General features: G+C 45.0%; 1 protein-coding gene across 4 annotated transcripts in view; it reads right to left on the minus strand.

Moving 5' to 3' along the window:
• Fhl2 (four and a half LIM domains 2) overlaps positions 1-13,845 on the minus strand; it is a 72,454-nt gene that overhangs the window by 13,320 nt on the left and 45,289 nt on the right. For all 4 annotated transcript variants that reach the window (XM_029479883.2, XM_021161490.3, XM_029479877.2 and 1 more), the window contains exon 3: positions 5,077-5,251. In XM_029479883.2, the coding sequence (XP_029335743.1) occupies positions 5,077-5,251 (175 nt within the window). The remainder of the gene's footprint in view (positions 1-5,076; positions 5,252-13,845) is intronic.

Raw genomic sequence — 13,845 nt, forward strand, 5'->3', positions numbered from 1 at the left:
CAGGCAGGAAAGGTCCTAGTGCTGGTTGACTAGGCATAAAGGATAGGGAAATCTGGAGGAACTGGGGGCATAGGAATCACACAGAAGAGGGTGGAGCACTTCAGAGGTGAATGAACAAAGCCAAAAAAGGGAGAACAGAAGCAGCAGTAGGTAGACCCTGGGGCTGGGCTACAACAGTATGAATGGTTGGCTACAACTCTGTAGCCAACTATGTACTATGTAGCTGTGTGGCTGGGCTGCTCTGAGGCTGGCTGCAGCTGTGTGGCTGGGCTACAGCTGTGTGGTTGGCTGCAGCTGTGTAGCTGGCTGCAGCTGTGTAGCTAGGCTGCAGCTGTGTGGCTGGGCTGCAGGCATGGTGAGGGTCGTAGAGAGATTCTACTCACTAGAAGAACTGCAAATTGACTTCCCAGGGCTGTTGTTTAGAAGACTACCAAAGAATTAATTTGCTTTCCTTTTGGAGACGAGTCTTGTGCTGGTTTTGTCTGTTCGTTTGTCTGCTTTAGTCAACTTGATATGAGGTAGAATCACTTGGGGAGACAGAGACTCCATTTCGAAAATGCCCCCATCAGACTGACCTGTAGGCAAGCCTTTTGGTTGATGATCAACATGGGAGGGGCCAGTCTTTGGTGGGCAATGCTCCAATGCCTCCTGCCATACCCCACTTGGGTCCTAAGTTTCTAATTAACGTGGCTTAAAGTTCCAGCATCACCAATCGCCATGCAGCTATGTCTTCCCCACCCCTCCCCAGCTGTGCTTCAGGCTGGGTGCTTCTGTTCCTGTCACAGTGTGTCACAGTCATTTAAAAGTCGTATTAACCAGAAAAATGTTGTAGCAATAAGAATCTATCTTACTGAAGGTCTAATTATCTCCTTTGGAAAAGTATTACTTCTCGCCCCATATATCTTCCCCAAATACTTCCCATATGTCAGTCTGTCACCCAGAACTCTGCAGTACCTCCTCTTTGCCAAAAGCAATGCAAGCCAGAAATAAAACAGAAAGTTAGTCACTCTCCCACAGAAGGATGGGAGCTTGCGTGTGTGGATGGAGCTCAGCAGCAGGGTGTTCACTGGCGTGTAGGAGGCCATGAACATCCACAGCATCACAAGTCAGAATCTGACTTAAAACTGTCTCCTAAGCATCGTGTTCTTCACACATCGATGGGGCCCTGCTACATAGGACGATACAGGATTATCTTTTGGTGGCCCTGAATCTTAGAGTTAGTATTCGATCCATTGAAACTACAAACTCAAAAACCCTTGACTTAAACTAACTCTCTCTCTCTCTCTCTCTCTCTCTCTCTCTCTCTCTCTCTCGTGTGTGTGTGTGTGTGTGTACATATGCATGCACATGTGCACACGTGTGCTCATGTGTTTGTGTGAGAGTGTGTGTGTAGACCACACATATGTGTAGAGCCCAGAGACCAACTTCAGGTATCATCCCTCAGGAATTGCATCATCTTTTTTCTCTCACTAGGACGTTAGGCTCAATCATCTGTCAAGGTTGGCTGTGATCTTCCAGGTTCTGTATCACACATCTTCATCTGTACACAAAGACACATTCACTGGCAGATGTTATAGTCACCACTGATGAGCCCATGTTCCTCACACAGCAGTGAAGGCAAACACTTAGAAACACCCAGGGAGAATGGGTAGCCTCTCCACCTCCAGCCCATCCTTCTTTCAGGACTTAACTGCTTCTAGGACTTGTATTTTTTCTTCCCCTTGGTAAAAATGTATCTGAGTTGGGGCAGAAAGAACAGAAACAAAGGGTGACAGCATCTTTCCAACAAAATCGCCACGAAGCACTCACGTTGCCCTGCCGCATGGGGGCGCACTACACATCTGTGGAAAGGAATTACTGTGGCTGTGACTGGAGCCTGATACACACTTGATCCCAATGGCCAATCAATGCTCCTCGTTCCTGTGAGCTGTGCCTTTGAGGGTGGTCACAGAAGAATGTGGGACTCCCTGTGTGAGGAAGACTGCTAGCCACGGGACCACATGTGGCTAAAGCATGAATGAGTCAGCACGGAGGGAGAGGAGGGGCATCGGTCAACATACACTTTGTCAGATGAGTGTGAACTCTGCAGACTTACTTCTTTAAAGCCCTTTCTAACCTCTACATCTGTTCTGACATGGGGAATTTTACGGTTTACACACCCCTGTGAGGTGCTGAGAATCGGGCGTTTTCTGACTGAGCCATCTTCAAGCCCTAACTTCTATTGCTTTTACATGTAAAGAAATGATGGTGATGGTGATGATGATGAGTGATACCTCTAGTTCCTACTACTTGGAAGACTGAAGTGGTGGGATCAATTGAGCTTTCTTACTGCACCTCCCCCATCGTGTAACTGGCTGGCCTAGAACTCAGAGATCTGCTGTGTCTCCAGCTATAGAGTGCTGAGATTAAAGGTGTGTCCCATCGCACCTGAGACCGAATAGGATTCTTAAAGAAAAATAATCCTTTTAAATGGTTTTATGTTGCTCGCATTTATCAGTGGAGTGAACTGAATTTCGTCTAGAATTCTCTTTTAAGTTTAACATATTTGATAACTTTACTTAAAAGTTCTTTGATTAACAAACTTCAAATTCTTAAGTAGTTCCAAAACTGAGTTAAAATTATAGGTATTGTGAATAATTAAATATTATTAGTGCTAAAATAGCTAATACATTAAGAAATTTCAACTAAAACCACAAGCATGGATCATTTTCTCAACATATACTTTAAAACTCAGAATCTCAAGGTTAACTCATGTTTTTAAAATCTCATACACACTTTAGTAGTTACTTAATATTTCTGTGGTCCCAAGGTATGCAAACTACTGATACAGCAATATGTTATTGTGATCTACAAACATGTTACATGCCATTTATGGCTGTCCTGGGACATACAAATCCTGTGGGCCACAGAGTGGATACACCTGGTGATTCTAAAGTTTCTTAAGATGTCTGCTTCCCCTTGATTCTAACCCTCCCTCTAATTAAAGAATTTCAAAGAGGCTGTCTTGACACTTTAAACTACTTAGTTATCTTGCATAGAAATCTGGTTGTGCCATCCAGGCTGGCCTGGAATGCACTGTCTTCCTGCCTCGGCTTCCCAACTTCCGGGGTTCAGGACTGCATTAGCATACAAATTGCCTTGTAAGCTATTTGAGTTCACTGCCTATACCCAGTTTGTCCACTCGAGGGCGCCTGATGACCTTGCTTGGACCACTGTCTGCACAGGCTCCATCAGCCTCCTCCACATGAGTGGTTCAGAGCCCACATTGCCCAAAGTTACATTTCCCCAAACTCCATCTACTCACACTTTCTCCTGTCCTCAATCAGTTTGCTGGACCCCTGCATCTAAGTGATCTGCTTACTGCTGCTTCCAACCTGCCTGGTCTTCAGGGAGAGCCTGTGCTTCCTATTAGCATGCCCATGGATGGATACTCTCTGCGGGCTTTGTGTACTTATCCCGGAGCTACACAAAGCCAGCATGTCAAGCAGTAGGTACATGTGTGAGTATGACACACTGAAAGCTACTTGGCTCTGAACCTACCACCTGTGCTAGTACCGCGTTCTAAATCATACCACCCTCTAAACTGCTAGACATCAGAATCCTAGGTCAGGTTCTCTGAGCTGTTCTAACATCCATTTTTACATCGTGTGTATGATAAGATTTGCTTCTCAAATCCCATATTTGCATATGTGTATTTGTGTGCGTTTTTTCAGTGATGGTAATCAAACCCACACAGTGGGCATGGAGCTACAGCAGTCCTCCTTATACTTTTATTAACTCACTTGACTGGCCTCTAACTCACAGAGATCTGCCTGCCTCTACGTCTGACATACTGAGACTAAAGGTGTACACCGCCATACCTGGTCTATCACTCACTTTTTTTTTTTTTTTTTGGTTTTTCAAGACAGGGTTTCTCTGTGTAGCCCTGGCTGTCCTGGAACTCACTCTGTAGACCAGGCTGGCCTCCTCGAACTCTGCCTCTCGAGTGCTGGGATTAAAGGCATGCACCACCATGCCCCACTATCACTGACTTTTTACAAATAAGAGATTCCTTTGTCCTATATAAAGTCAAGACGAGAGGAGAGACAGAGAAACAGAGAGAGACATAGACAGACAGAGAGAGACAGAGAGAGTCGGGGTGGGGGAGAACTCATCTTCTTCAGGTAAAAAAAGAGACATAGTATCATTGCGTATAGTTCTTAACCCAGTTGTGGTTCTGTCCTTTTTTGATGTCTGTCTATCTAGGACATAACATCATGAGGTCAGGCAGAGGGTGAAGCTAAGCAACATGTAACTCCTGGCCCGTCCTGGCACACCAGAGCACAAATCATAGTTGTTGAAATAACCGAGTGTAAATTCAGCAAGCAGAGCAGAACAAGAAAGCACGTGTACTGGGAGAAGCGAGCGAGGCAGGGGAAGAGACGCATTTCCAGGGAACTGCTGGCATTCCTTTTCTGGCTAGTTCTCTCTAGCCACAGGCTGCTGTATATCCTCGGCCAACCAACCGCAGATCAAGAGTCCCCAAAGAAAATAATCATCTCCACTAGAGAACGTATACAGACGTCTGTCATGACACCACATAGTATAACAGTGTTCATACACCACTTGCAGATTATTTTAAATATACGTGGAAATGTTTTATGTAAGAAGTAGGCATTCTGCAGAGGGTGCTTGAGAATCTGTGGGTGTTGGTAGCTGGTCCTAATCCGAGATACCAAAGGCTGACTGAACAGGAATTCCACTTCTAACGATACACCTCACTCCTCTCCCACCCCCCACATTTTGAGTGGTAGGGGGTTGAGACAGGCCTTGGATGTCCTGGAACTTGCTCTGTAGACCAAATTCTGCCTGCTTGTGCCTACCAAGTGCTGGGATTAAAGGCGTTCGACATCATCTCCCAGTCACACCCTTGCATCCCTTGCATCGGAGATCGATTAACATATCCTGTGTTCAGGGCCAAGCACTGAAGTATCAACACCAGTGTCTGTCTCTGGACAACTGAGAGTCCCACCCCACAGTCCATCACTGAACTGGCTCAGTGCCACAGGCGAATGATAAAGGCGCATGCGTGCTGACCTGGCATGATGGTTTTCTTGCATTCCTGGCACTTGGACGAGTATTCATTGGAATAGCAGTCGGTGCACAGCAGCTGTTCCTCCTTGGCAGCAAAGGGCTTGTCCACCAGCGAGCTTCCACACCGGGAGCAGTGGAAGCAGCCTTCATGCCAGTGCCGATCCTTGTAGGACAAGTCCTAGAGAGGCAGACACAGAAAGCGTCAGAGGCGGGACAGGAGAGGTGACACTACTGTCTGACTCAGAGCATAGGGGCCTTGGTGCACTCCATTGCTGGAGTGGGTGGGTAAGGGGGGAGGGGGAGGAAGGAGGGCAGATTTGCCTGTGGACAAGCCTGTGCTGTATTTTCTTGATTGATGATTGATATGGGAGAGACCAACTTACTATGTATGGGGTGGTGGTCCTGTGTGCTATTTAAAAAGCAGGATGAACAAGCCACGGGGAAGGGACAAGCCAGGAATCAGCTCTTCTCCTCTGCCTCTATATCTGTTCCTGCCTCCCTGTTCCTGCTCTGACCTCCTTTAGTGATGGAGTGTGGGCTGAGAGTTGTAAGCTGAAAGAAGCCTCTCCCCTGGATGTCTCTTTTGGTCTTGCTGTTTTCTCACAGCACAAGAAACCCTAACTTAGACACTGAACTAGGGGGCCTTGTTTCTGTGAGGTTCTCGTTCCTCTGAACCCAGCTCTCTCCATGTCAATGGGTTGGTCCTTTGAAAAGATGGATCAGAGACATGGCTGACACCCATGCTGGACTCCCGTAAGTCTAAGTATGATGAGAGTAGGCAGTGAGAGAGCAGAAACCTAAACCTGTCTTTTGAAGGTTAAATACTGAAAGTCATTTTAGAAGAAAAAAAAATTTTGGTGGGGAGATCATATGTACTTTGTTGTATATTTTGACAAGTGAAATGCAATATAATCTGCTTTAATTTGAGACCACCTGTCGGTGTGTTAAGTCACTACAAACTGCTAAGCTCATGCAGTGTATACATTATCATTATATGATATGTCATATACATATATTGGTATCATTTGGGATTAGGTATAACCTGGACTCTTTCCATACATATTCCCCATTTTTAAACTTAAACCCCTTATGGGGCCCAAGTAGCAGACAAAATAAAACAAACATAGAAAGTAAACGGCAGATATTTGCTCTGTGAATGATGGTGATTAGGACCGTGTTGTAAGCTCTCGATACTGCATAGCCCTGAAATATAGTTAGTACCGAAGCTCAGAGACATTCCTAAGCTTCTCACAGTCACACAGCTGGCATGTCCCTAAGTCAGGCTGTGGTATGGTTTCCACTGAGCCATACCAGATGAGCATTGAAAAGGGCCAGCTTTTTCAGAAGTTAGCTGGCCTTCCGCTGTAATACGTCATCCCACTAATGAGGGTTCTTGGTGGAAAGGCTACAGACTGCTTTCCACGGCCGCCCACCATTGGACAGAAGTGAAAGAAGTCAGAAGCCTTTCTTGTAAGGTGGCCTACTGTCACCTGGCAGCAACTCTGCTCAGGGAGTGGGCACTGCACACACCAAGGGGTCACTTTTAGCTAGCAAGGAGAAAAGCTGCACAATTTGTGTTACAGAACGCCACAATCAAGATAACATAAAGTATTTAATTGGGCTTAAAGTTTTGGGGGATTAGAAGCCATGATGGTGGAGCAAATTCATGGTGATGAGAAGAGCTCAGCTCTCACATCTGAGAACTGCAGGCTGGAGGCAGAGAGTGTGCCACCAGATGTCACCAGTCCCACACAGGCTATCGAGAAGGACAGAGTCCTTTGCATTGGTGTTATGAGACATTTGCAGAGAAGCCAGCTGAATGCTCTAATTGGTCTAAGGTTTTACGGAAACTCGGAACATTTCTACAACAAAAACACAGCTGTGGTTAAAGACTGCCTAGCTGACAGTCATTTGACACTTGAAAGTTTGACCTTAAATATGAACACTGTCATGTCCTCTAGATGAACATGGCCCATCCCACTCAGAGAGCCAAGTCAGGCATGCAGAGATCACAGGAAGCCTATGAAGAGTCAGACAGAGCCATCCCTGCTGCCCTCTCGTGAACGTGGTTCTCAGTGCACGTTTCCTGAGGCCTTCCAAACTCACCTGTCTCTCTTGTGCATGCACATACTCACCATAGATAGCATAGTACATATTGATCATTCTTAAACCTTTCTGACAGAAATTGAGAACGCTAGGCTGATTCTATGACAGGCTTCAAATTAGCAGTAAAGGAGACTAGTCTTACATATTTGTTTCCAAGAACTGGGCAAGTCCAGGCAAGTCCGGGCCTCAGAAGCTGCCCCAACACCTAGTCTAAGGCAAGGACGATGGGTCAACAACAGTTTCCAGACTTCCTCAGCAATGTCCTCAGCAACAGTTTCCAGCCCCCATACCCTGGTAATGGAATGTCCCTAGAGATGGAGTAAGATAAGGGTCACCTACCCCAGAATGCCCTAATCAGGCCTTCGAGCACACTTGTTTCCCTATCTTGGTAATGAGAGGCCCCAGCATGCTGGACTTCTGCAGAATAAAACATTCTTTGCATTTACATACTATTTGAGTGGGGTATCATACTTTAGCCAATCATGGACCCTCACAAAATGTTTTATCTGAAGGTAAATGTCAACCTCTGATTATATGCCTGAAGTCAGTGGTAGACCAAAAAGAAAAATACCACTAAACAGCATTGTGCCACCATTGCTGGCAGGTCCTGGAGATGGGGTGTAAAGGGTGGGGTGGGGGGAATCCCTGTTCCAGGGGATTTCCCTGTTCCAGCTAGAGTTGGTGATGGACTTTCTGGCTCAACATCGGAGTATGTGTGATGTGCAGGCAGTAGGAAGGTCTCCTGTGTGTCACATGCCTTACATGACTAATGCTATTGGGGGCTGGGTACCCCTGAGGTCACAGAAGCAGGAGACTCAACAATTAAGCTCAGGGGCCCAAGAGCCAGACCAATTATACCCTTGATCCTCTACCTACCAGCTGCATGGCTAAGGGCAAGAAGCAAGCCCCTCAACCTCAGGCTTCTCACTGAGAATACAGAGGGCAGGTGCCCGCTATCAGCTGGGACAGAAACAGTAAACACACACAAGGTGCTTGCGGCAGCTTGTGCTACATAGAAACTGTCTAGTGAGTGCCAGCTCACAGTCAACCACGAAAGCAGTGACCTCAAAGTGTCACTCACTGGCACTAAATTTCCACACGGAGATGGTAATGAAAAATCAGAATTTTTTTTTCTTTCTTGTGTCTCCTTGGGTTTTTTGTTTTATGTTCGTTGTTTTGTTTGTTTTTTAGCTTACCAGAAAGACCAAGCCTCAAACTCAGCATCCTCTTTCTTGGCCTCCTGTGAGCTAGGGTTCCAAGCATGAGCTACCACACCCTATTAAAAAATTTTAACATCTTAAAATCTCCACAGTAAGAATTCCAGTGCTCGATAATTTTGTATAGTGCTTTCAAACTTCCTTTAGTTCTTATAATCTAAAAATATGTTTCTAAATTCAACTTGCCTATTTTGAGCCATACAATTACTTTTTGTTTATTCATGAGTAGATTTGACTCTAGGATGCAAAAATTTATGTTTCCCCAGGCATTCCCCACCCCCACCCCCCAAATTTCCACCTTTACTGATTCAACAAACCAAACTGTGATCCGTTTTATTTTATTTTATAAAGGTGGTAGTACATCAGTGTCAGCCTTTTCCAAGTCAGTCCCTGCATGCTCGCCCAGCCTGGGCTTGCCCCAGCACTTTTACCCATCCATCTGCTCAGCTGCACACAGAGCACACATCTCACCTGTCCTGTGAGAACCCGCCCAGTGCCCTGGCCAACACAGAACCTCTGCATTTCTTTGAAAGCCACACCTCACCAATGAGGCCATTGGGCAATTCCTGGAGCTCTCAGGCTGTGCTCTTTGACTCTGAGATCACTTGATACCATCTCAGCTTCCACCTAGTCCCTGAGCTTGTTGTATTAATCAGGAAGTGGGCAAAGGGCTTGTGTGAGAAGATGGTGACTGAGACTGAAGAGCACAGAGAGGCTTCCAGGCCCATTTGGTTTCAGTGTCTTCAGTCTTACTTAGTCCCAGGATTTCCCAGGGCTCAGAGACAATCCAAAAAATACCACTCAAAAATTAAGATAATAGGTCAAAGCTGGCCAATGTTTGACTCTACCTGCCAAATATTTATCATGAAGATCCAGTGCCAAGTGATCTTTCCATTCTTCAGAGTCACAGCCACAAACAGAACTTCAGCTTTCATGGTTAGCACCGTGCCAAGTAGTGTTGACTAGTTCATTTTTTTTCCTACATTGTTTTGTACACACAGCCCTGACAAGCATAGGTTCTGAATCCTTGGATCCAAACAACCACAGACAAAAAAAGATTCAAAACTAAAATTTCATCTATATTGAACATTCATACTTTGGGGGGATAGTATCCCCTAAATAATACAACCCAATTCTTCATATAGTATTTGTACTGCAGTGAGTATCACAAGTAAACTAGAGACAGTTTACAGAATACTGGAGGCTGTGTGAGGTTGCCTGCAAATGCTGGACTGTTCTGTATAAGAGACTCAATCCCTTTCAAAGAGATCCTGCACCCACAGTCTCTTCCAGATACTGAGGAGGACCATAATACATGATGAACATTGATAATATTTAGATGGCTAAGGGGCAGGGTAGCTTGAACTGGGTTAGCATGCATAAAGCCCTATGCATATCCCAGCACTGGAAAAAGAAGACAGAGATAGATAGAAACAGAGGGAAAAGAAGAGGGAGAGGGAGAGACGGAGAGGGAGAGAGGGAGGGGGGAGGGAGAAGGAGAGAAGGGGAGGGGAGGGGAGGGGGAGGGGGAGAGGGAGAGGGAGGGGCAGGAGACAGAGACTCAGAGAGAAGTTTTCTAGAGAGATTGGAAAAAGAAGGGAAAAGACCATTTCTATTTCCCAGAAAAACAAAAACAAAACCACTAAGGCTAATCTTGAGCTCACCAGAGGGTCACAGACTGTTGTAAAATGTGATCCACATGGGAGAACAGCACAAACACTTCTCTTCATACAATGGTTTTCACTTTAAGAACACCCCTCATCTAGGACACACTTGTTGCTTCCCTCCAAATGTACCCTTGTTAGGACTTCAGCTGAGCCCTGGGAGAGCCTGTGACCCAAAAGGCTGTAGCACTAGGGTCCCTACTGCAGCCGACCGCCTTTCTATGACTCCTCTGCATGGCCTTCCACCCATGCTAGGAGATGCTTGGCTGTCAGTTCCCCCAAACTAACTGCTTCTCAAACAGACTGATACCAGAGTGTGAGGGGATTTGCTCATCAGTCCTGCCCAGCTTGCCGAGAAGGTGTTCTCTGCTTTGGGACTACAGGGTGATCCTTTTTCCATTCTGTTCTTTCAGATCCTTGCAAATGGAGTCCGGAGGAATGGATAGCAGGAGAAAGAATGGCTGTCAAACACTGTCCCAGAGAAGAACAATCTCCTCACACTGTCTATTTCCCTGACAGTTCTGGGAGATAAGCAACCTCATTTGATAGACATGGAAATGGAGACTCATAGGTGACAGAGCCAGTGCCTGTCACACAGCTTGTTGAAGATGGAACAAGGTGTAAGACTAGGCAAATCTGCTTCAGGGTCCTGCCTTGAGCATACCGTTGCAGGTTGCTGTCTGGGGCGTTTTGAGCAGAGAGTTGGCTTTTTTCTTTGTAGTACCCAGTCAGCCAGCTTTACTCCTCACTTTGAAGGCCCTGAATTATTGTTTCCTTTAAATATAGTGTTTTTTTTAAAAAAAATTCCAAATAAATCCAATATTCACCCTTTACTACATTTTTAATTTCCATACTTTCATATACCTATAGCCAACCACAATGTGAGATTATTAATGGAAAATTCCAGAAATAAACAATTTTTAAGTTTTAAGTTGAAACATGTTCTGAGGAGCATGACAAAGTCTCAGGGAATCCCACTTTGTCCCAGAGGGGGCATGAATCATTCTCTCGTCTGTAGCATTCACATTGTCTATGCAGCAGTCAGCAGCCGACTTGTTACTGTGCTGATTACAGGGTGTCCTGCTGCTCACATAAATCACAACTTCGGGTGTCTACCAGGAACCTTGGAATGCGACCCAGGACAAGTAGAACTTTTGTACCCATGATATCTGTGTTCATTTCAAAGTCTGTGGACAGAGTCTACATGGAGAATCTATAAAGGTAGTTTGCTCATGAAGAACAGAGAAATCAGGCCAAGAGACAGCCCCTCTGATAGAGGAGTTTATGTACAGACCTTATCCTTGGGTCCTGTAAGTCAGAACTCCCAGGGACTCCCAGGCAATCTCCCAGGAGGGTTAGTCTCTAACATCTCTACAAATACACAATAACTCACATACACAATAACTCACATATGTCTATATTCACACACACAATTAATAATAATAATACTTTGGAGAGCACTAGCTTGATACATTTTTAAAATTTTATTGTTGTTATTATTTTGTAGACAGGGTCTCACTAGGTAAGCTTGGGGCCTAGGACTTGCTATGTAAACTGAAATGGCTTTGATCTCACAAAAATCCACCTGCCTTTGCCTCTGGAGTATGGGTATTAAAGGCATGCTCCACCACACCCAACACAAGATAGCATTTTTTTTTAAAAAGAAAAAATAAACTTGAAAGTCATCCCAAGGACTAATCATCAAGTTGGCATAAGGCCATGAGAGGAAGAATGGAGCAGCACTCTTACCAGAGAAGGTTCCAGAAGGGCTGCAGAAATGGCCTGCACCATGTCAGCAGGGAGAATGGCCTGTTTCTCTAACTGCTCCCTACACTAACGGTGCTCAAGAACTTTCTAAAAACAGGATAGGGGTATCTTGGTCTTCTCTGGATACCTAAGAAGCAGAGTCTAGATTAGAGTTCACACATTACTCCCCACACAAGAACCTCCTAGATTTTCTGTTAAAAACCTTCCAACGTTAAGTGAGAAGATGTATTGTGGTGGGAAGGATTTGTACCAATTCCATCACCACATCAATATATCCTGCTTGAGTGACTAGGAAAGCCAGTGAGTAGCCCATGTATGTGTTTCTGCTCCCGAATCAACCATCCAGACCACACCTGTTGTCACTACTTCTAGTTGAGTAGAGGTAACACCTGAATAAGGGACTTGATACTACAAGTTAGGAAGTTTGATACAACCATCTACTCCCTGTTTAAACATTCCAACCCTGCCGTGGGGAGAGGCCCTGAGACTTCCCTCTCGAGCTTCCACAGGCTTGTGGAATAAACTCTACTGAGAAGCTTACTCGTTCAGTGACCGGCATACTGTACTAGATGGGGACAGTGGACACAATGCGTCTGCCTCAGTAACACCAGGAAGCTGGACAGGAACCATACAGCAAACCCAGCACCATTTCTGCACATGTCATTGCCATCGGATAGGATCCAGGAGAAGGACAAGGGCTTTTCCATCAACGGACAGTTGGCAGAAGTAGGGCAAACATTTCTTATTCACAGGATTGACCGTTGAGATGCCTTATCTGACCTGAAGATCATGTCCAAGGCTTCTTGCAGGTGGTCAGGGAGCATAGGTTGTTGGTAAGGAACCTTCTGAGTCTGTCTCTACTACTTTCTAGTTCCAGTTCTCAGTAAGATCTTCAACTCTTTTAAGCATATACAACAGAGTAGTTTTCAAGTAACTTGACAGCAGGCGCTAAGTTTTAAATTTAGTCTTGGCGCTAGCTTTCCTCTACACCCATCTTTTCTTTACTATGACTGCTCTCTCCACAGCCCCTCTCAGGGTCCACTGGTGGATGACAGCCTGCCTAGCATCAGGACTTCCCTTGCAGAGACATGGACTCATCAGTGTGTTCTGTCTGAGACCCTTTGTTACAGTTATTAATTTTCAAATGCATAGTTCTCTCTAGGCAGTCTAATTTTCTTGATTTTTCTGAGGTTCATAACTTAGGCTGATAAAAAATAAATTCTATAGTCAGTATAAAGTTTTTCTTTTCTAGCATCTACTGGTATCCAAGACAAATTAAGAAGGATGTCGTATTGGAAGATGATTAAGTTATGTTTGTTTTGTGACTTCTCAACTATTTCACTGGTGGTCAGAATCAACGATCTTCTTGAGTATCGGATGTCCAAGGAACATGGAGAAAAGGAGATATCTAGGTGACTTCCCAGGAACAATCAAAAAAATGGATGCATACTAGTTACAGGGACAGTTGTCAAGACTCATCTGTATCATTTAAAATTTAGTCAGTACTTCAAAAGTAATCCAATTCCCACAGGCATGAGTATATCTTAATATTTTACAGATAAGTGTGTCTTCCAGAGAGCCGAGCACAGTCCATGGTGGCTGGACTGCTTTAACAAGATTGAGTGGCCATCAGTTCAGCTAAGCACCTCACCCTCCTGTAGCAATTTTGGCTTTACTTTCTGAAGAAACAGAAACTTTTTGTCACTTCTTCCTCCTCAAAGTCAACTACATGACTGCATTTGCCAGTCAAGAAGACCACAGCAAAAAAAACGTGTAAACGTTCTACTACGAAGTTCTTACTTTAACCCAATATCTCTTTGTTCCTAAATGAGGAAAATCACAGAGCAGGACCCACACCCTCTGATCTCAAGTTGCTGATGCGGGTTGAGAAGTTCAGTGCGCTAGCTTCTGACCCCTTCAGCAGTCTTGTTGACTTTGGCCCCTGTAGAGATTCTTGTTTATTTGTGCATCAAATGCCTCTGGAAGGAAGACTGGCTTTTGGGGTCTTTCCATTAAAT

The sequence above is a fragment of the Mus caroli genome, unplaced genomic scaffold, assembly GCF_978045245.1.
Source record: "Mus caroli unplaced genomic scaffold, Mus_caroli_1 scaffold_1, whole genome shotgun sequence".
Classification (NCBI taxonomy): domain Eukaryota; kingdom Metazoa; phylum Chordata; class Mammalia; order Rodentia; family Muridae; genus Mus; species Mus caroli.